Here is a 23,584-nt window from a genome sequence, read left to right on the forward strand (position 1 = left end):
AGTCCTGACTCCTTTCCCAGTGAATTGGCCACTGGGCCAGGCAGCCATCAGGCCACAGAGGGAGGTGGATGGACGGATGTAGGTAGATCAGTGGCCGGTTTTCAGAGTTTCCCCTTTTGATGGTTTCTCTCATATTCTCTTTCTTTTTCCAGCGACCCGCACAGCCCCCTCCGTCTTCCCCCTGGTTCCCTGCTGCAGCAAGACCGGCAATGTGCCCCCGGACACCAGCTTGGCCTGCCTCGTAACTGGCTATTTGCCATCGCCAGTGGACATCAAGTGGAATTCTGGCCAAGTGACCAAGGGGGTCAAAACTTTCCCAGAGGTGACGATGAGCAATGGGCTCCACACCCAGAGCAGCCTGCTGATCCCCTCCGACAGTTCCCGGCAGGGCGACCCCTACCAGTGCGACGTGACGCATCAAGGCACAGGGAAGACAGTGTCCGGGAAGTTCCCTCAGGAATGTAAGACATGCGGCGGGGGGAGGAGGGGGCAGCCAGGCTGAGATTTTCAAAGCGCCTAGAGGGTCTGGGAGCCAGTTAATCTTAATCCACATCCCGTAAGTGCCTTTGGAAAAATCTCGCCGTGCAAGAGTGGGGAAAGTTTGGCCCCATGTTGAAACACACTGAGCCCTGGTGCTTTGTCATTGCAGAACTCCCGCCCCCAGTGCCCCTCTCCGTGGGCCCCTGAATGAGGCAAACCTCAGGGTGAAATGCACCCCTGGGCAGAGACCTATGTTCCACGAAGGGGGAGATTTTTCAGCCCTGCCTAAAATATTTAGGTACCCATTTCCCATGGGAACGTGGCACGTAAATCCCTCAGGCACCTTGGGAAATCTTAGACACGCAGCTGGTCTGAAATGGCACCGAAGCCTCATGCTGCCCTTCTGTACAGGGGAAATCTTCGGCTCACTGCCTTACTCCCTCACCCTCACCCAAACCCAAACCCAGACCCAGACTCCTCCCACCGGGGGGGTAGAACAAAGCTCATTCGCTGCTTCAGTCCAAAGGCCAGGTTTGTTCACACACAAGGACTCAAAGCAAAACCAGTGGAACTCAGACCACAGGCTCGCAGCCACCCAGGGCCCCCCCAGCGTTCAGCCGGCTGGATGGGGAGCACACGCCCCCTTTCCCACTAGGTCCCCTTTCCCGCATGGTTCCTAGCCCTCCTGCCTGGTCCGCATCTAGAGATTTCCCCCTCAGGTGCTTTCCTCAGCACTGAGCCAGAAGCTTTCCCTTATATAGACTGCAGCAAGCAGCCCCATGAAACTCCAATTCCCAGCAACCACTGGCCCTAACGGGGCTACACCCCCTTACAAGCTAGCACTCGCTTACACCTCTTTGTCATGGAGCTGTGTGTGTTTCTTGCACTCCGGCTGTTCTCGGGCATCTTTTGAAATGGATACAACCCCAGAGCAGCAAACCTAGGCATTCTGGGGTCAGAACTTGAACGGGTGTAAATTGACTGATCTCCATGGAAGTCAGTGGCCCTGTGTCGACTTACATCACCTGAGCATTTGACCCTTTTTCTGTAGTCAGACACAGTCAGTCCTCTCCCAGGTTTTCTTCTGATGCCATGTCATGCTCTACAGCGCCACAGTCCCCCTTAAACAGGACATTAATTGAGGAAAAGAAGTTCAAACAAACACAGCTCAAGTTCCAGCTTTGTCCCTGCTGTTTACTAGGGAGAACACACTCCAGCAGCATGTGCAGAAAGAATGCACGGAGGCATTCAGTATTTGCCTAAATGATTTAAGGGCCCTGTTCCCATTTGTTTTAATCCCTTACATGGCTGTGAAGTTAATCCCTAGAGGCTGAATAAAGTATGCAGTGTAAACACAGCACAAGAAGGTGGGTTTTTGCCAGTGCTGGGAGGACTGTAGAATTAGCACTCTCTTGGGAAGGGGAGTGGGGATCTACAGAGAGTCACACTGGACTGTGTTTTCCTTTGTCATAAATATAAAGGGAAGGGTAAACCCCTTTAAAATCCCTCCTGGCCAGAGGAAAAATCCTCTCACCTGTAAAGCATTAAGAAGCTAAAGGTAACCTCACTGGCACCTGACCAAAATGACTAATGAGGAGACAAGATACTTTCAAAAGCTGGGAGGAGGGAGAGAAACAAAGGGTCTGTGTCTGTCTGTATGCTGCTTTTGCTGGGGATAAAACAGGAATGGAGTCTTAGAACTTTTAGTAAGTAATCTAGTTAGGTATGTGTTAGATTATGATTTCTTTAAATGGCTGAGAAAAGAACTGTGCTGAATAGAAGGACTATTCCTGTCTGTGTGTCCTTTTTGTAACTTAAGGTTTTGCCTAGAGGGATTCTCTATGTTTTGAATCTAATTACCCTGTAAGGTATCTACCATCCTGATTTTACAGAGGTGATTCCTTTACTTCTATTAAACGTCTCCTTGTAAGAAAACTGAATGTTTTTTCATTGCCCTAAGATCGAAGGGTTTGGGTCTGTGGTCACCTATGCAAATTGGTGAGGATTTTTACTAAACCTTCCCCAGGAAGTGGGGTGCAAGGGTTGGGAGGATTTTGGGGGGAAAGACGTGTCCAAACTACTTTTCCCAGCAAACCCAGTTAAAGTTTGGTGGTGGCAGTGGATCCAGGGGCAAAGGATAAAATTAATTTGTACCTTGGGGAAGTTTTAACCTAAGCTGGTGAAACTAAGCTTAGGAGGTTTTCATGCAGGTCCCCACATCTGTACCCTAGAGTTCAGAGTGGGGGAGGAACCTTGACATCTCCTGTCTCTGCTCTCAGTGTGTGGTTTGACAGTGCCACCCCAGGTTTACCTCCTAGTCCCCACCTGCGAGGAGAGTGCCATAGAGAGCCAGCTGGAGCTGGTTTGCCTCCTCCTGAGCTTCAGACCCGGGAAAACTGTCATGAAATGGCTGGTGAATGGAAAGGAGAGGAGCCCCCCCTACCCCGGCCTTTTCCTCTGCAATGGGCACAGATGGCTCCTACATGGGACAGAGCCGCATGACTGTCACCAGGCAGAGGTGGGGGACGTCTACACCTGTCAAGTGACCCACCCAGCAGTGGAAACAGAGCTCTCCATGCACAACGCCAGCAAGTGCTTGGGTGAGGGGCTATGCCTGTGCATGGTGGGGTGGAGAGTTACTCAGAAATCAGCCTTGCCTAAGGGTAGGTGGGACTGCACCTAGACACTAGTGTGGTGGGAGACAGGAGTACCATAGAGAAATTGATACTGTAGGTGGATGGGAAGAGAAAGAGATATAATGGGGGGATGGACGGATGAGATGGATACTACCAGTGTTCTGATGGAGGTGGATGGATAGATTAGATTAGATTTCGATAGTCTTTTTCTACCTTTCCACATTATTTATGCTGGTCAATGACATCTCTTTGCATTTCTCAGCCTGCCTCAGAAGTTCACATGACCCAACCATCTACTTAACCAAACCCTCCTATGAAGATGTCATCAAAATTCTGGTCATGTTACCTGTCTAGTTTTGGGTTATGACTTAGCAGCCAGCAGAATCGCATGGAAAGTGGATGGGCAAGTCAGCTCTGTGGCAAAGACAGAAACTCTCAAGAAGAACAGCAACGGGACCACCAACCTGGTCAGTTTTCACCCTGTGTCACTGGCCCAGTGGGGACAAGGCACCATATTTACCTGCAAAGTGACCACACTCTGTTCTGGAGAACTAACCCAGGACATAACCATGAGCAATACAGGTGAGTAGCCTTGGCATCTCAAAGGAAAAGGCAAACTCCAGTCATTGTTAATTGGGATTAGAGGGTGAAACTCACCCCGAACAAGTCCTAGGCAGCCTCTAAGTCCTAGGACTTTAGCGGAGCCCAAGTCCTTAGGACAGGGATGTATTGCAGGTATAATTATTATTTCTCCTATGAATCTTTCATTCTCTATCTCTCATTAATTTCCACTTGCACAGTTTCCCCAGTATTCCCTGCTTTAACGTTAATTTCCAGATTCTCCAAGAATTTCACTCTCTCTGCTCCCTGGGATCCAGTGACGTGGCCTGTTAGGGACTTAGTGTCCTATTTGTGACTCTGGTCTGATGTGCATATGTACTTCTTACCTCTGGAAATCAGGCTGGTGCTTGTTGCAGGCATCTGGTCTTTCAGGGATATTTCTGATGAGAATCTCTAAGTCTCCAGTGGAGTTAGGTGCCGAAATCCCATTGAAATACCCAAGGTGTCCAAGTCCCTTAGCCAGCCTTTGAAAAATCTCAGTTGTGTTGAATTTTGCTGTGAGCATTTGAAGGAGGGAAGAGGCTCCATCTGAGTGAGCAAATGGGTTGGTGACCCAATGTCATGATGATGCATGGCGGAGACTTGGGGTGAAGAGGAGATCGTGTGGTTCAAGGTTTGGGGTGAGGGTTCAGGTTTGGGACACAGGACTAGCTCAAAGACCCCTGCCCATCTGTGTTACTGTAAAACCAAGTTGAGGATAACGATTAGGATGATGATTATCTCGAAGGGGCTGAAGGAGAAAAAAAAAAGAACGTTAGAATGCTGGAGAAGATGAAGATAAGGAGGAAGGAAGGGAGGTGAAGAAGATGAATATGGTGATGGAGATGAAGATGATGATATTAAGTTGTTGCCGTTGAAGGTTGAGGATCTGGAAGTTCACTGTGCATTCTGCGGGGAAAGCTTTGGAGTTCAGTTGAGTCTTTGGGTGAAGATCCAAGCTTTTTGAGTTTCAAGGGAGATGATGCTCAAGGGTTGGGTTTTTATTTTGCCTGGTCTAGCTTCACACGTACCCTGAACAACTGCCCTCCCTGGCCCCTTCACACAGAGATAGCTGGTGGATCTAAGTCCTTAACTTAGACAGACAAACCAAGTCTTATTCTTTTCTTGCCCCTCTTCCTTTTCATTTAGGCATCCGTGAGAAGGAGCCCTCGGTCACTGTCTCCCAAGCCGACCACAAAGACATCTCCAGGAACAGAGTGTCCTTGACTCTCTTCTGCGAAGCTAGTCGCTTTTACCCTGAAGAGATCAGCATGTCATGGTTGAAGAATAACTCCCCAGAACTCAAGTCCAGTTACAGTGGCCCTGTGTCAGGAAATGGCACTTTCTCTGCCTACAGCATCCTGAAGGTTGAGCAAAGTCAAGGAGAAGGAAATTACACCTGCATGGTGCATCACCCAGCCATGGAAGCGCCCAAGAGGGTTGTGGAAAAGGTGTCCCTCGGTAAGTGGATTCTCAGAGGCAGGTATTAATTTGGGGATGTCCACACATGTATTTATCCCGTCCAGCCAATGGCATAAACAACTGAATGACTCCATGTGAGCCCTGGTGGGGGGAGGCGGGGTGGCAATGAAGGCATCATAATGGAGAAAGAGATCCGTCTTTGGTGAAACCAAGATTTATTGCAACCTGAGCTGGGTGGGAACCTCCGCTCCACTCCAGTGCAGGAGAGTGCCCTGTATTCCCAAGGCATTATCCAGTCTGAAATGCCCCAAGTAATGGGGATCCCACCCCACCCCTGGAGGAGATGATTCTGCAGCTTCATAGACCCCATAACCACTAACAGAATTGCAGGAAAACTGTCCTAACTGCAAGAGGGAATTTAAAGGAGGGTGCAGAATGTAATCTCATTGGGCTGTGATTTGGCCAAGACATTGGGATGGATACTCTTGCTCTTGGGGAAAGTTCACGGAAGACTTTCATGGCAGGGAGGTGGTTCACTGAAAAATTTCTTTCCTTCTTAACCATGGGATCCCCCTGGGAGTTGTTTGCTCCACACTTGGACATGGATTCCCAAGGTGGCTGATGTTAGGGGGCTTATTCCTTCACCCACTTACTTCCCTGGTCCTTCTCACATGAACAGAGAGCAACAATACCCGAAGTCCAAAGGTGCAAACAATTCGATGTTTATTGGGGTGAACTTCCAGCAAGCATGATTCCAGTTTCCTTCCTTAGTATCCTCCTTCCCAGCTCTGACACCACAGAGCCTTACACCTGTGTCCCTGTTCCCATTCCTACCCTTAGCCAAACATGATTCCAACTTCCTTACTCCCATTCCCTGTTCCCATCTCCCCCTTTAGCAAAACATGATTCCAATTTTCTTACCCCCATTCCCTGTTCCCATCTCACACACCCACATGCCCACCCCCACCCACACCCCGTCACTTCCTCATTGACTACAAATTATATAGTAAAACTTGAGTTCTGCTTAGCTATACCTTAACCAATCATTTTCCTGAAATTTAACTAACCAATCCTAACATATTGTAACATGATTATGTAACCAATTATATCCCACCACCTCAATTAGTTTACACCCAGCAAAATTAATTATACAGCAGACAGGAACAATCACAGAACCAGACAGAGATTATACAGACAAACAACAGCAAAGTGGGAACTATAATGACAAAACAATACAGAAGTGAGGATTTCACATCCCAGCTATTGATAAGTGAGTTCTTGCCAGACAGGATGCTATCAAACTAAGTTTCCTTTTACATTTTCTAGGCACTTCCCTTTCTCTGGAGGTGATAGGAATACAATCCTGTCCTGATAGTGCCTAACAGCCCAATAGCACCTTATTTCAGTGTGACTAGTTTGGGATGTGAGGAGGTGACCGTTCGCTTCCCAGCTTATGGCTGCCTCTGCTGCTTAGCCAAAGGCCTGAGCCTAAGCACAGGGCCTCAGACTGTCACAGTAAGAGAAGGCCCTTACACCAGCAGACAGTGGTTTTGATTCTTTCTTTTATACCTCTAGAACTAGCCAAGTGATAAGAATACACCTAAATTCTTAGAGTACAGGCCTTTGCAGACAGGCCTGAATATCTATATCCTAACAGCTGATTCACAATTTTGTCCTTATTGTCCCTTTTTATTCCTCAAATTTGTTGCTGGCACATTAGGAAAGTCTTCATGGATCTGCAGCCATGACAGGCACCCAATTAAAATCTGTTCTGAAGGAAAAGATGTGTTGGGGTGGGGCAGATTCCATATCGGATTCAGAAGCCCATGAATTCATTCAAACAAAGGAGAGAAACCTCTCAGCTCCATTGCCCCACAGTGGGGCTTGGACGTTCACTTTAGAAACTAATCTCATGAGCGACACCATGCATATTCTTCACACAACATTCAAGAGAGGACATTGTCCCTGGGTGCCAGGGCTCCCATCAGTCTGGGTTTCCCTGCTGAGATTTCTAAAGTGATTCGAGGTCTCCCCTCCTCCATCGGCTTGCAGTGGGAGTTGCGGGACTCATGTCTTGAGGGACCTCAGCAGAGCACAGGTGTGAAATATAAATGGCCCTTCTCCCTGTGCAGAGGGTAGGGTTTAGGGAACACAAGTTCTGTCCTGAGCTGTGGGTGCAGTGTGGGGTCTAGTGGTTAGAGCAGGAGGATCTGGGTGCCAGTCATGACCATGGGCAGGTCATTTGTCCTGTGTACCAGCTGCCATCTCTGGGAAAGGGGAATAAATGCATTGAGCTCAGGTGGGTCATCAAGCTCATGAATTTCTGGCTGGAAGGACCCAGAGTTGAGCAACCATGGCAGGTCTGTCCCTGGCCATGTTTTCCTCAATGGGGCTTTCTCCCAACAAAGCTGGAGACCTTCAGATTTGCTCCTGGCACCGAGAGACCCAAATAAGCATAATTGGACCCAGGAATCCCAATCTCTCTGTTGGTTGGAAAATCTCAGCCATTTTCCCTGCTGCTCCATAAGATGAGGGTCCTGCCCCTTCTACCAGGGACCCCAGTGCCCTATTTCCACCTCCAGTGACCCTCAGCCCCTTTCCCAAACAGCCCCTGGGCTTTGCGCCCCTGAGAGAGAGGCACTCAGTTACCACCTCATGCCTGTTGAAATATTTGCTCACCCCAGCCCTCAACGCTGCCTCCTGCCCCCCACCAGGTGTCAGCAACTGTAATCGACACCCTCTGGAGGTCTCTCTCCTTCCCCCTTCCCTGGAGGACCTCTACATAGGGCAGAACGCCACCATTAGTTGTTTGGTGAGTGGCATGGAAACCCCTGGCAGCCTGGAGGTCTCCTGGAACCGGGGTAGTGGGGGCCCGTTGGCCGTGGTCTCCAGGGAGCCAGTGCTGCAGGAAGATGGCACCTACAGTGCAACCAGCATCCTGCGGGTGTGCGTGGAGGAGTGGCAGGCGGGGGAGGAGTTCACCTGCACCGTGAAGCACCAAGACATCCCGTCGGCCATTGTCAAGAGCATCCGCAAGAGTCACAGTAAGAGCTCAGCCTTTCCCCTGTAGGGGGCGCCAGCTGCCATCCGGCTGCAGGCTTGGGAGAGTGGCTGGCTCAGGATGTGGGGAATGGGACACGGGACCTTCTGTCTCTAGCTGTGATCCGGCTTGAGGTCTTTGGGACTGGGAGTCACAGATTTGTGGTTGGGATGAAACAGACAAATTTATGAGACAGAAGGGGACAGAGTCAGGACTCCTGGGTTCTTTTTCTGTCTCTGGGAGGGGAGTGGGATGTCGTGGGTTAGAATAGGGAGACTGGAAGCCATGAGTCCTGAGTTCTAGCCCCTTTTCAGGGAAGGTATTTGGATCTGGTGGGTTAGTGTGGGCCGAACTCCTGGATTGTATCCATGGGTCTGGGTCGGGAGTGGGGGGTCTAGTGGGATATAGCAGGGTGATGAGGGTGGGGGGTGGTAGCCAGGACTCCTGGGTCCCAATCCTTCGCATCAACCCTTTGCTGTTTCTCATGGCAGTGGTTTCCCTCCGGGCCCCTTCTGTCTACATCTCCCCTCCTCACGCTGAGGAGCTGGCTCTCCGGGAATCGGCCACCATCACCTGCCTGGCCTCCGGCTTCCGGCCCAGAGCCATCTTGGTGACATGGACCCAGCAGGACCGGCCCGTGCCCCAGGAAGCCTACACCAACATCGGCCCCGTCCGGGAGGCCGGGAAGGAGGAGCGCTACTTCATCTACAGCAAGTTCAATGTCTTGGCATCTGAATGGGAGCGGGGGGACACGTACGCCTGCGTGGTGGGGCACGAGGGTCTGCCCATGACCTTCGTCCACCGGAGCGTGGACAAAGCCTCCGGTAAACCCACCGCCGTCAATGTCTCTGTGATCTTGTCCGATACCGACGTCACCTGCTACTGAGGAGCAGAGCCGCGTGGGCTCCTCACGGCGTATCTGAGATGGCCAGGGAACCTCGTGGGCTCTGGGATTCCTCTTAGCCTGTGTGTAAAGCTGTGGGAGCTCTGGTGTACAGAGCGTGGCTGTGTGTGGAATATGCCCAAATAAAAATGCAGCATGCCAGAGTTTGTGATGAAGGGTGTGTCTTCTGGCGGAGACTGTCTCTGTGTCTCATCCACCCATCCACACTTCTTCCCACAATATCTAGATGTATCCCCCCACCTTTCTTTCTTTCTTTCTTTCTTTCTCTTTAGCCATCCTCTTTTCCTTATGGATTGTCTACGTCAGTTCATCCTTCCACAGGATCTATCCATCCATCCTACCCTCTGCAGTACCTGTCTCGTTGATTGCACAATATCTGTCCATCCATGCATGCAAAATTATGCAATCTCCTCTCTGCATCCGTCCATCCTCATGCAGTGTCATGTTTCCACCTGTTCATCCCTCTGCAGGGAGTTGCTATCCATCCATTATTATTCATGATATTACAGCTCCTAGATCTCCTGACTGATGTCAGGGCCCCATTGGATGGGTCCTGTATGAACACACACACAGCAAACGTCCTGGAAGCAAGGAGCTGATATTTTGGCACAAAAGGATTAAAATTGTTAAGCTAAAATGGAACGAGACACCCAACTCCCATTCAATTGTGAGTTTATTTCACTGGCACCTAATTTCCTAAGAGTCCTTTAAAGTCCCCAGCCCAGGTGGCTTGTCTCAGGTCACACTGTAGGTCAGTGGGAGAGGTGGGAATAGAGCCCTGATCCCCCATCTCCAAGACTTGTTTCGTAACTATTGCACCTGTCTCACAATGTAGCCCTAGCCACTCTGGCGTGAGAAGCCTTAGGAGATGCATCCTCACTTGACCACATAAGGTTAGAGGCAGAGCGCCCAGGAATCTGGTTTTATGTGTTTAGGGAGTGAGGTGGGAGGGTGAGACTGAGTTAGGAGCCTTCATTCCTCCCAGCTCTGTCCCTGGATGTATAAACATGGGGGTGGTGTGCAGGGGAAGTGATTTCACCTCTGTGTACGGGGTTAGGGAGACCGATACTGGAATACGGCATTCAGTTCTGGAGTCAACACAGGGTGACAGTCAGAAAAGGTAACAATGGTAGGAACCATTAGGAAAGGGACAGATATTAAGACGGTAAATCTCATAATGCCACTGTATAAATCCATGGTATGCCCACAGCTTGAATACTGCGTGAAATTCTGGTCACCTCATCTCAAGAAAGATGTATTAGAAATGGAAAAGGTACAGAGAAAAGGGACAACATTGATCATGGGGATGGAACAGCTTCCGACTGAGGAGAGATTAGACAGGCTGGGACTTTTCATCTTAGAAAAGAAATGACTAAGGGGGATATGACAGAGGTCTATAAAATCATGGCGGGTGTGGAGAAAGTAAATCAGGAAGTGTTATTTTCCCCTTCACATAATACAAGAACCTGGGTTCACCCAATGAAATTAAATGGCAGCTGGTTTCAAACAAACACAAGAAAGAACTTCTTCACACAACAGAGTCAACGTGTGGAAGTAGTTGTCAGGGGATGTTGTGATGGCCCAAAGTATAAGTGGGTTCAAAAAGGAAATTAGATAAGTTCCTGGAGGATAAGTCTGTTAAAGGGAACCCATGAGCACAGAGTGGTGTGGCCTAGTGCCCATGGTGAATATATCAGCCCTGAAGTGCAGGACTTTGTTTTCTTGGGGCTAGAGTCAATATAGCAGCCCTTGAGTGTAGGGGAGTGTGGCCTAGCGGCCAGAGTGAATAGAGAGGACCTCAAATGCAGGGCAGTGTGGTAATGGCCAAACCCAGGGGCTGTCACCGGAGGGGATGAGGCAAGGGCAGTGGGACACGGGCTCACCTGAGCGCTCATCTAGTCCCGGCCCCTGCACTCACGGCAGGACTAAGTATTATCTAGACCGCCCATGACAGGTGTTTGTCTAACCTGCTCTTAAACATCTCCAGTGATGGAGATTCCACAACCGCGCTAGGCAATTTATGCCAGTGCTTCACCACCCTGACAGGAAGTTTTTTCTAGTGTCCAACCGACCCCTCTCTTGCTGCAATTTAAGCCCATTGCTAATTGTCCTACCCTATGAGGTTAAGGAGAACAATTTTTCTCCCTCCTCCTTGTAAGAACCTTTTATGTTCTTGAAAGCTGTTATCATGTCCCCTCTCAACCTTCTCTTTTCCAGCCTCAACAATCCCAATTTTTAATCCTCCCTGAAAGCTCATGTTTTCTAGACTTCTAATCATTTGTGTTGCTCTTCTGTGACTGTCTCCAATTTGTCCACATCTTTCCTGAAATGTGGCACCCAGAACCGGACACAATACTCCAGTTGAGGCCTAATCAGCACGGAGTAGAGTGGAAGATTGTTCCTTCCCAAGTGGAGTACTTTGCATTTGTACTTATTGAATTTCATCCTTTTTACTTCAGACCATTTCTCCACTTTGTCCAGATCATTTTGAATTTTAATCCTAACCTCCAAAGCACTTGCAACCCCTCCCACTTGGTATCATCCACAAACTTTATACGTGTGTTCTCTATGCCATTATCTAAATCATTGATGAAGATATTGAAGAGAACTGGTCCCAGAACTGATCCCTGCGGGACCCCACTCACTATTCCCTTCCATCATGACTGTGAACCACTGATAACTACTCTCTGGGAATGGTTTTCCAACCAGTTATACACCCACCTCATAGTAGTTCCATCTAGTCTGCATTTACCTAGTTTGTTTATGAGAAGGTCCCATGAGACTGTATCAAAAGCCCTACTAAAGTCAAGATATACCATGTCTATCGCTTCCGCCCTATCCACAAGGCTTGTTCCCCTGTCAAAAAAAGCTATCAGGTTGGTTTGACACGATTTGTTCTTGACAAATCCACGCTGTTACTTATCACCTTGTTTTCTTCTACATGTTTGCAAATTGATTGCTTCATTATTTGCTCCATTATCTTTCCGGGTACAGAAGTTAAGCTGATTGGTCTGTAATTCCCCAGGTTGTCCTTATTTCCATTTTTATAGATGGGCACTAGATTTGCCCTTTTCCAGTCTTCTGCAATCTCCTCCAACTTCCATGACTTTTGAAAGATAATCGCTAATGGCTCAGATATCCCCTCAGTCAGTTCCTCGAGTATTCTAGGATGTGTTTCATCCGGCCCTGGTGACTTGAAGACATCTAACATGGCTAAGTAATTTTTAACTTGTTCTTTCCCTATTTTAGCCTCTGATCCTACCTCATTTTCACCGGCATTCACTACATTAGACGTCCAATTGCCACCAACCTTGTTGGTGAAAACGGAAACACAGAGGTCATTAAGCACCTCTGCCATTTCCGCATTGTCTGTTATCGTTTTCCTCCCCTGATTGCAACATGCTGACCTTAGACGGGTGGGAGATACCACTCCCTCCACCTCCCTGGGTCACTTGCTACCGGGCTTCCTGAAGCTGCAGTCCATATCACTTTGGGGTCTGCGAGCTCCTCGGAGCAGGTATTTCCCTGTGACTCCGACTCCAGCTGGTCAGCTGAAGGCAAGAGGTCCCAGGTCTGTGTCTCGAGATGTCCACCTTCCACAGGCAAGGGCTGTAATGGCTCCTGGGTTGGAGCCTCGACCAAGTGTCCTTCCTCCTTGGCGGTCAGTGCAGAGTGAGCTGGCCTGCTCTTCTTCCTACCAGCACAGCATTTGGAGCTTGCTTAGCATGGTGTGAGGTGAAGGACTTCCTCCACCCCTAGGGTGTGATTAACCCTTTCCTGGCTAGTGCGGGTATGCACACCCTGCCACAGGCACAAGATCTGGAAGGGAAGCATTGGAATGAACTGGCATTGGCTGGGAAGACGCCGCTGTTGGATGGGGGGTGCATGGTCCCATTGAGCTATGCATTGGCAGGTCTCAGCCCAGCTCTGTTGCTGGCCTGGGGAGGGGAATCGCATGCTCGGGGACAGGCATGTCGTGCCGCTGGCTGGGGTTTGTATAGGAGCCAAAGGGCGTGAAATTTAATGGAAATTGGGGCTGAAATCCCTGAGGCTGCTGTGAGAATTGCAGCCTGTGACGGGGGGTCTCCATCTGCAGCCTGCCTGTCTCCCCTGGCAGGGAACCCTCTGTCTCTGGCCCTGGACAGGGATCTCCTGCCAGAGCACAGATCGGAGCTCCCTGCTGTGCCCACTCAGCTCCCTGGGTTAATGAAGAGGCCTCTCTAACCGGCACATTTGTCTCATCCCCAGCTCCTCACTGCCTAGTGGAGGACCAAGGCGTCTCTGTTGAAGGAGGAGAGGAGGAATCTGACGGTCTCTGGACACCTGTTGCCTTCATTGCTCTTGTCATAAATATAAAGGGAAGTATAAAATCCCTCCTGGCCAGGGGAAAAATCCTCTCACCTGTAAAGGGTTAAGAAGCTAAAGGTAACCTTGCTGGCACCTGACCAAAATGACCAATGAGGAGACCAGATACTTTCAAAAGCTGGGAGGAGGGAGAAAAACAAAGGGTCTGTGTCTGTCTGTGTGATGCTTTTGCCGGGGACAGAACAGGAATGGAGGCTTAGAACTTAGTAAGTAATCTAGCTAGGTATATGTTAGATTCTGATTTCTTGAAATGGCTGAGAAAATAGCTGTGCTGAATAGAATGAATATTCTTGTCTGTGTGTCTTTCTGTAACTTAAGGTTTGGCCAGGGATTCTCTGTGTTTTGAATCTAATTACCCTGTAAGGTATTTACCATCCTGATTTGACAGAGGTGATTCTTTTTACTTTTTCTTGTATTAAAGTTCTTCTTGTAAGAAAACTGGTCACTTTTTCATTGTTCTAAGATCCAAGGGTTTGGGTCTGTTGTCACCTATGCAAATTGGTGAGGATTTTTACCAAACCTTCCCCAGGAAGTGGGGTGCAAGGGTTGGGAGGATTTTGGGGGGAAAGACGTTTCCAAACTATGTTTTTTCAGGAACCCAGATAAAGTTTGGTGGTGTCAGTGGAAGTCCAAGGGCAAAGGGTAAAATAGTTTGTACCTTGGGGAAGTTTTAACCTAAGCTGGTAAAAGTAAGTTTAGGAGGTTTTCATGGAGGTCCCCACATCTGTACCCTAGAGTTCAGAGTGGGGAAGGAACCTTGACATGGTGGCAGAGCGGTGGGATTAAGGCAGAGTAGTTAACCTCCTGCAGGGAAATTCTCAAGTTTTCACAGACCTAAGAGCAACTAGAGGGGATTTCCACCTATTTGTCTGAATACAAAAGTGTTAGTTTTTGGGTTTTTTAGGATTTTAATTTTTTTTTTGGACAAGGAGCACAGATTTGAAAAGGAAATTTTTTCCTTTGGGCTGCTAGAAAGCAGGTATCCAACTGGAAATCGTTGGAAGCTTTTTTGCTTTGATTTGGGGCCAGAGCAGAGACAAAGGGAATTGTTTTTTTCTGTAGGCTGACAATCACTATCAGAGAATAGGTATCCTATTCCAGCACAACACAATTTTACAAGCTAAGTTTTGTTCCTTTTATTTCTAAACCTCGGGTGTAAAGTTAGTTAAAAACAGAGAGGTTAGGATGACAGACTCCATGGCTCAACAAAAGCTGGAATTAGCCAGATTTGAGGCTGCTGAAAAACAAAAGGAACATGAAAGACAGATAGAACTCATGCGGATGGAGAAGGATGTACAGGAGGCTGCCCACAGGAGGGAGATGGAGGCAAGGGACAAAGAGATGGAGGCAGCGAAAGAGGCAGAACACCACCAAGCGGCTGCTCACAGGAGAGCTATGGAAGCAAGGGATAAAGAAATGGAGGCAAGGGCCAAAGAACTGGAGGAGAAGGAAAAAGAGAGGAAGCATGTGGAGGAGATGGAGAAGGTAAAGGCTCAGCAGAATATACCAACAAACCCTAGCAATCCTTCTCCAGGTACCACTTCCCATCCCAGAAAGTTCCCCACCTACAAGGCAGGTGATGATACTGAGGCCTTCTTAGAAAACTTCGAAAGGGCCTGCCTTGGGTACAGCATCTCTACCGACCAATACATGGTGGAGCTGAGGCCGCAGCTCAGTGGACCCTTAGCTGAGGTGGCGGCTGAAATGCCTAAAGAACACATGAACAAGTATGAACTGTTTAAATCCAAGGCGAGAGTCAGAATGGGGATAACACCCGAGCATTCTCGTCGGAGGTTCAGAGCCCTAAGGTGGAAACCAGATGTGTCATTTACCCGACATGCCTACCACATTGTGAAACACTGGGATGCCTGGATATCAGGAGCAAGTGTTGAATCTCCAGTAAATTTGCCCTTCCTAATGCAAATGGAACAATTCTTAGAGGGTGTTCCTGAGGAAATAGAAAGATACATCCTAGATGGGCAGCCCAAAACTGTAATCGAGGCAGGAGAGATTGGAGCCAGATGGGTGGAGGTGGCAGAGAAGAAGAAAACTGGTCGCAGTTGGAGCGGAGACCAGAAGGGACCACCCCAGACCACACCCTATTACCGGGGGCCGCCCAAAGCCCCACCTACCTCCCAAAGAACCCTCCAGACCCCTTATCATCCCACCACCCCGTTCTCCAGCAACCCACCTCGCCCCGGTGACCCGTCAGCTGGACGATGTTTTAAATGTAACGAGCTGGGGCATGTAAAGGCCAACTGCCCCAAGAACCCCAACAGATTAGAGTTCATTGCACCGGAATCACACCAGAGATCTGCAGGCCCAGATACCTCCCAGATACCCTTGGAGCGGAGGGAAACTGTGAGTGTGGGCGGGAAGAAGGTCACCGCGTGGAGGGACACCGGAGCACAAGTGTCAGCTATCCATGCTTCCTTAGTGGACCCCAATTTAATCAACCCAGAGATTCAAGTGACAATTCAACCCTTCAAATCCAACTCTTTCAATTTACCTACAGCCAAGTTGCCTGTCCAGTACAAGGGTTGGTCAGGAACGTGGACTTTTGCAGTCTATGATGATTATCCCATCCCCATGCTGTTGGGGGAAGACTTGGCCAATCATGTGAAGCGGGCCAAGAGGGTGGGAATGGTCACCCACAGCCAGGCTAAACAAGCCGTGAGGCCTAGCTCTGTTCCAGAAACTTCTATCAGGACCCGGTCAGAGGTGATGGACCCGGACCCCAGGCCAATGTCTGCAACAGCAGTAGTGGATCCAGTCCCAGAGACCCAGACGGAACCAGTCCCAGAACTGGAACCAGCGGAACAACCAGCACCGGACCCATTGCTAGCACTGAATCCAGTACTTGCAACCTCAACACCAGAGAGCCCCACTGAACCTGAACTGGCAGTAGCCGATAACCCTACACAAGAGGCTCAGCCGGAGCCTTAACCCCAACATAGTGTCCCAGTGGAGAGCGGTTCACAGTCAATGGAAACAGCCCCATCCCCTACATCGCTTCCAGAGGGACCAAGCCTAGGTCCACAATCCAATGAGGAACTGATGTCTCCAGCATCAAGGGAACAGTTCCAGACCTAACAGGAAGCAGATGAAAGCCTCCAGAGAGCTTGGACGGCAGCACGGAGCAACGCTCCACCTCTCAGCTCTTCTAATCGATCCAGGTTTGTTGTAGAAAGAGGACTTTTATAGAAGGAAACTCTTTCTGGTGGACACCAGGAAGACTGGCATCCTCAGAGACAGTTGGTAGTTCCAACTAAATACCAGGCCAAGCTCTTGAGCTTAGCCCACGATCATCCTAGTGGCCATGCTGGGGTGAACAGGACCAAAGACCGTTTGGGGGGGTCATTCCACTGGGAGGGAATGGGCAAGGATGTTTCTACCTATGTCCGGTCTTGTGAAGTATGCCAAAGAGTGGGAAAACCCCAAAACCAGGTCAAAGTCCCTCTCCAGCCACTCCGCATCAGTGAAGTTCCATTTCAGCGAGTAGCTGTGGATATTCTGGGTCCTTTTCTGAAAAAGACACCCAGAGGAAAGCAGTACATACTGACTTTCATGGATTTTGCCACCCGATGGCCGGAAGCAGTAGCTCTAAGCAACACCGGGGCTAAAAGTGTGTGCCAGGACTTGCAGACATTTTTGCCAGGGTAGGTTGTCCCTCCGACATCCTCACAGATGCAGGGACTAATTTCCTGGCAGGAACTATGGAAAACCTCTGGGAAGCTCATGGGGTAAATCACTTGGTAGCCACTCCTTACCACCATCAAACAAATGGCATGGTGGAGAAGTTTAATGGAACTTTGGGGGCCATGATACGTAAATTTGTAAATGAGCACTCCAATGATTGGGACCTAGTGTTGCAGCAGTTGCTCTTTGCCTACAGAGCTGTACCACATCCCAGTTTAGGGTTCTCCCCATTTGAACTTGTATATGGCTGTGAGGTTAAGGGGCCATTACAGTTGGTGAAGCAGCAATAGGAGGGATTTACACCTTCTCCAGGAACTAACATTCTGGACTTTGTAACCAACCTACAAAACACCCTCTGAACCTCTTTAGCCCTTGCTAAAGAAAACTTACAGGATGCTCAAAAAGAGCAAAAAGCCTGGTATGATAAACATGCCAGAGAGCGTTCCTTCAAAGTAGGGACCAGGTCATGGTCTTAAAGGTGCTCCAGGCCCATAAAATGGAAGCATCGTGGGAAGGGCCATTCACAGTCCAGGAGCGCCTGGGAGCTGTTAATTATCTCATAATTAACACCTCCAACCTCCCACCTCCAACCGAAAGCCTAAAGTGTACCATATTAATTGTCTGGAGGCCTTTTATTCCAGAGAATTAAAGGTTTGTCAGTTTACAGCCCAGGGCGGAGAGGACGCTGAGTGGCCTGAAGGTGTCTACTACGAAGGGAAAAGTGCTGGTGATGTGGAAGAGGTGAACCTCTCCCTGACCCTTGGGCGTATGCAGCGACAGCAGATCGAGGAGCTGTGCACTAGCTACGAGCCGACGTTCTCAGCCACCCCAGGACTGACTGAATGGGCATACCACTCCACTGACACAGGTAATGCTCACCCAATTAAAGTCCAACCTTACCGGGTGTCTCCTCCAGCTAAAACTGCTATAGACCGGGAGATCCAGGATATGTTACAGATGTGTGTAATCCGCCCCTCTGGCAGTGCACGGGCATCTCCAGTGGTTCTAGTTCCCAAACCAGATGGGGAGATATGTTTTTGCGTGGACTACCGTAAGCTAAATGCTGTAACTCGCCCAGACAACTATCCAATGCCACGCACAGATGAACTATTAGAGAAACTGGGACGGGCCCAGTTCATCTCTACCTTGGACTTAACCAAGGGGTACTGGCAGGTACCGCTAGATGAATCCACCAAGGAAAGGTCAGCCTTCACCATACATCTCGGGCTGTATGAATTTAATGTCCTCCCTTTCGGGCTGCAAAATGCACCCGCCACCTTCCAAAGACTTGTAGATGGTCTCCTAGCGGGATTAGGAGAATATGCAGTCTCCTACCTTGAGGATGTGGCCATATTTTCGGATTCCTGGGCAGAACACCTGGAACATCTACAAAAAGTCCTTGAGCGCATAAGGGAGGCAGGACTAACTGTTAAGGCTAAGAAGTGTCAAATAGGTCTAAACAGAGTGACTTACCTTGGACACCAGGTGGGTCAAGGAACTATCAGCCCCCTACAGGCCAAAGTGGATGCTATCCAAAAGTGGCCTGTCCCAAAGTCAAAAAAACAGGTTCAATCCTTCTTAGGCTTGGCCGGATATTACAGGTGATTGTACTGCAATACAGCCAAATCGCCGTCCCACTGACAGACCTAACCAAAAAGAAACAGCCAAATGCCGTTCAGTGGACCGAAGAGTGTCAGAAGGTCTTTAACCAGCTTAAAGCGACACTCGTATCTGACCCTGTGCTAAGGGCCCCAGACTTTGACAAACCGTTCCTAGTAACCACAGATGCGTCGGACCGTGGTGTGGGAGCAGTTTTAATGCAGGAAGGACTGGATCAAGAATTCCACCCTGTAATGTTTCTCAGCAAGAAGCTGTCTGAGAGGGAAAGCAACTGGTCAGTCAGTGAAAAAGAATGTTACGCCATTGTCTACGCTCTGGAAAAGCTACGCCCATACGTCTGGGGATGGCGTTTCCACCTGCAAACTGACCATGCTGCACTACAGTGGCTTCATACCGCCACGGGAAATAACAAAAAACTTATTCGGTGGAGTTTCGCGCTCCAAGATTTTGATTTCGACATCCAACACATCTCAGGAGCTTCTAACAAAGTGGCTGATGCACTCTCCCGTGAAAGTTTCCCAGAATCAACTGGTTAAAATCGTCCTTGAGATGTGGAAAATATTGTTAGTCTTTATGTACTTGGTAGTATATTTAGAGGTGCATGTGTCTTATTAACTCTGTTTTTTCCTAGAGCTCCAGGAAGAAATCACAGCCAGCGTTTCACCCTAGCTGAGATTTGGGGGGCTTGTCATAAATATAAAGGGAAGAGATAAATATAAAATCCGTCCTGGCCAGAGGAAAAATCCTCTCACCTGTAAAGGGTTAAGAAGCTAAAGGTAACCTTGCTGGCACCTGACCAAAATGACCAATGAGGAGACCAGATACTTTCAAAAGCTGGGAGGAGGGAGAAAAACAAAGGGTCTGTGTCTGTCTGTGTGATGCTTTTGCCGGGGACAGAACAGGAATGGAGGCTTAGAACTTAGTAAGTAATCTAGGTAGAGATGCGTTGGATTCTGATTTCTTGAAATGGCTGAGAAAATAGCTGTGCTGAATAGAATGAATATTCTTGTCTGTGTGTCTTTCTGTAACTTAAGGTTTTGCCTCGAGGGATTCTCTGTGTTTTGAATCTGATTACCCTGTAAGGTATTTACCATCCTGATTTTACAGAGGTGATTCTTTTTTTCCCTTCTATTAAAAGCCTTCTTGTAAGCAAACTGATTGCTTTTTCATTGTTCTAAGATCCAAGGGTTTGGGTCTGTGGTCACCTATGCAAATTGGTGAGGATTTTTACCAAACTTCCCCAGGAAGTGGGGTGCAAGGATTGGGAGGATTTTGGGGGGAAAGACGTTTCCACACTACATTTTTTCAGGAACCCAGATAAAGTTTGGTGGTGTCAGTGGAAGTCCAAGGGCTAAGGGTAAAATAGTTTGTCCCTTGGGGAAGTTTTAACCTAAGCTGGTAAAAGTAAGTTTAGGAGGTTTTCATGCAGGTCCCCACATCTGTACCCTAGAGTTCAGAGTGGGGAAGGAACCTTGACAGCTCTCTTCCTGCTCAGCCTGTTGTACAGCGCCGGCATCACGCTGCTTAAGGAAACAGCAACAGCATGGTCCTGTCACTGCTTAGAGCAACAACCAGTGCTGAAGAATCGATCCCACGCCATCAGCATGCAGCCAGCCGCCAGCCGCGGGAACTACTTAGTCACCCACATTCAGTGATGAAATTCAATAAGGACAATGCCAGGTACTCCACTTAGGAAGGAACAATCAGTTGCACACACACAAATGGGAAATGACGGCCTAGGGAGGAGTACTGCCGAAAGGGATCTGGGGGTAGTAGGGGATCACAAGCTAAATATGAGTCAACGATGTAATACTATCGGGGAAAAAAATGAATTCTGGGATGTATTAGCAGGAATATTGTAAGGAAGATATGAGAAGTAATTCGTCTGCTCTACTCCGTACTGATACGGCCTCATCTGGAGTCTTGTGTCCAGTTCTGGGGACCATATTTCAGGAAAGATGTGGAAAATTTGGAGAAAGGCCATAGGAGAGCAACAAAAATCATTCAAGGGCTAGAAAACATGAGCTGTGAGGGAAGATTGAAAGAACTGCAGAAGAGAAAACTGGGGTGGCCTGGGCGGGGGAATGAGATTATAACATTTTTCAAATCTACAAAAGGTTGTTCTAAAAAGGAGGGTGAAAAATTGTACTCGTTAACCTCGGAGGCTAGGACAAGAAGCGATGGGCGATAATTGCAGACAGGGCGGTTTAGGTTGGACATTGGAAAAACCTTCCTTACTGTCAGGCTGGGTAAATACTGGAACAAATTGCCAGGGAGGTTGTGGATCCTCCATTGTTGGAGGTTTTTAGGAGCAGGTTAGAGAAATACCTGTCAGGGATGGAATAAGTATGACTTAGTCCTGCCTCAGGGCAGGAGAGGGGACTAGGTGAGCTGTCGAGGTCTCTCCCTGTCCCACAGCTCTATGATGTTACGGTTGTCAGAGGCTAACACCAAAGTCAGGAGTTAGAGCCCAGCTTTAGGAACAGGTTACCTGGAGAGAAGAAAGCCTGGAAGAAGGCAGGAGCTGGGCTGGACCCAGAAGGGAAGAAGGCAGGCGCAGGGCTGGAACAAGCAGTCACAGCTGCTATCGCAGCCCTGGGGAAATTCTTTGGGCAGCTGCTTAACTTCTGCTGGGCTCATGAACCGGGCTGCTGAGTCTGCCAAGCAATCAGGGGGGAGCCAATCAGGCAGCCGGCTCCAGGCCAGGTGCGCACGTCAGGTTGCCTGGGACTCGCTCTGCTGCCAGCCCTGATTCCTGACAGTGACCAACGATCAATGAGAGAGAATCAGGAATGATTACTTATTAATAATCCACCACCCGTCATCACTAATTAATGAGCTCCCATCAAGGTTAATGCGGCAGTGATCAATAAATGAGAATCAACAGTCTATTATCAATTCCAATTGTTTATCACTGAGAAATCAATAATCATGGATTGGCTATCCCTGGTCAGTACCTAGTGATCTGTACTTAATGCTGAATAGCCATTAATCTGCAATTAATTATCAATAATCAACACTCACAGATCAGTAATTAATGTTAAAGAATCGAGGATCAAGCATCAATACGCTGCTAATAATTATCAATTGATAAGAATCACTTGTCAATAATGAGGAATTAATGATCAATGACCAAAAATGAATGATCCCTAATTAAGAAGCAAGAGGAAATGTTCCAAGAGCAAGGCTCAATGAGCGTCAATCAATAAGCACTCAGCTGTGACCTCCAAGGATCAGTGGTCGGGCCCAGAAGCACAAAGGGCCAGAGGTGCCCGTGAAGCCGGTTCTGTGCCGGGCCGCGTTGCAATGGGGCTGGTACCAGAAGCAGGGAGAATCGGCGGAGGCAGCTGCGGCTCCCCAGGGACTTGGTGTGCGGCACCCGGTGGGCAGTGGCCGTTCCCTGAGGCGGTTTGGCAAGGCTGGTGTCTCTGTCTGGAAGATGAGCTCCAGCTCAACCCAGACATCCTGGCAGGATGCAGGCGTGGCTGGGCGAGGCTAGATGGTCCCAAGGGTCCCTTCTGGCCTTGCTCTCCCAGCCGAGGATGCTGCCCGTGAGCGGCACCGGCTGAACCCCTCTGCTCTCTGTGTCCCACAGGTGCGGTGAGTGCCCGGCTCCGGGCTCCTAGGAGGGGACAGCACTGCTTCGTCCTCTTCATTCCCTCCCTCCATCTTCAGCCCTCCCGGGCTCCGGCCCCCTCTCCGGACACCGGGAAAGACCATGTTCCACAGCAGCGCGGAGGGCGCGACAACGGCCGCTGAAGGGTCTGAGCTCCGCAGAACCCAGAGCAGCGAGGGCAGAGTCCTTCCCCGACGTCCCCGTGGGGCAGCCCATGCTAGAGCTTGAGCTCAGCCCCGTGCCCCTCAATCCTCCACCCCCATCCCACGGCAGGGACTGGATTTCCTTGTGTGTGTGTGTGTGCAGGGCTGTAGTATCCTGAGGTCTGGTCAACGTGGACTCTGGCGAGGGAGAAGAGTCTCATTTGATCCACCGTTTAACTTGCAACTTACACGGGAATTGTGTGTTTGATCGAAAATAGAAGAAGTTAAGAATTGGTGGCTGCATTTCAGGGTGGTTTGGGGGGATTTAACCAAGGAGAACGGTACCCACTGTATGTCCCAGCCCCGTCTACGCATCTATCTATCTATCCCAGCTCTATCTACGCATCTGTCCATTCTCAGACATGCACATAACTCTCTTTCTTTCTTTCTTTCTTTCTTGGCTGATCAGTGGTATTCCCTGCCCCAGAGATCTCCCCTTAGTGCCCATCAGTCCCAGCTCTCTGGGTTCGTAGCTAGGCCCCCATCTGCCATTGGGGCCAGTGCAGCGGGCATCCTTCATTTTATTCTCCATGCTGGGAGGTGCCCCCTACAGACACGACATGACCCTCTAGAGGGTGTCAGGGGTCCCTGAAAGTCGGGGATGGAGGTTATGAATGAGATGGAGCCTGATTTGTATATCTATTTATTTATTTATTTATTGTCACTCAGTGCACATAACACAAGTCACACCCACACACCACCCATAAAAATCCCAATGAAGAGCTAAATATGCAACATACAGCACGACAGACACAACTCTGGCTATGGTCCTGCCCCAGGGCGGGGGGCTGGCTGGCGCAGGGGGTGGGGAAGGGGATATGGGGGCCTTTCTGCTCTAGGGGCGCTGGCTCTGATCCAGTCCCAGAGCAGGGGGCTGTTGGGCTCGAGAGGGTGGGAAGTGGGACTCGGGTTGTTTCCTCGCTAGGGGCGCTGGTTTCCTGCATGAAGCAAGTTGTCTGGTCTCAGCCCAGTTCCCAGCGGGGCAACGTCCCCAGTGGC

The 23,584-nt window shown here is 49.3% G+C and overlaps 1 gene segment (V, D, J or C); it reads left to right on the plus strand.

Moving 5' to 3' along the window:
* The first annotated feature begins 68 nt into the window (after window positions 1-68).
* LOC140896783 (Ig mu chain C region-like) lies at window positions 69-22,525 on the plus strand. The segment is given in 9 exon segments: window positions 69-78; window positions 153-461; window positions 2,760-3,080; window positions 3,379-3,698; window positions 4,866-5,177; window positions 7,853-8,182; window positions 8,670-9,002; window positions 13,331-13,444; window positions 22,362-22,525. Coding segments are annotated over 9 exon segments (2,213 nt in total).
* Window positions 22,526-23,584: the final 1,059 nt, after the last annotated feature.

This window comes from Lepidochelys kempii, chromosome 13 (genome assembly GCF_965140285.1).
Source record: "Lepidochelys kempii isolate rLepKem1 chromosome 13, rLepKem1.hap1, whole genome shotgun sequence".
In the NCBI taxonomy this organism is placed as follows: Eukaryota; Metazoa; Chordata; order Testudines; family Cheloniidae; genus Lepidochelys; species Lepidochelys kempii.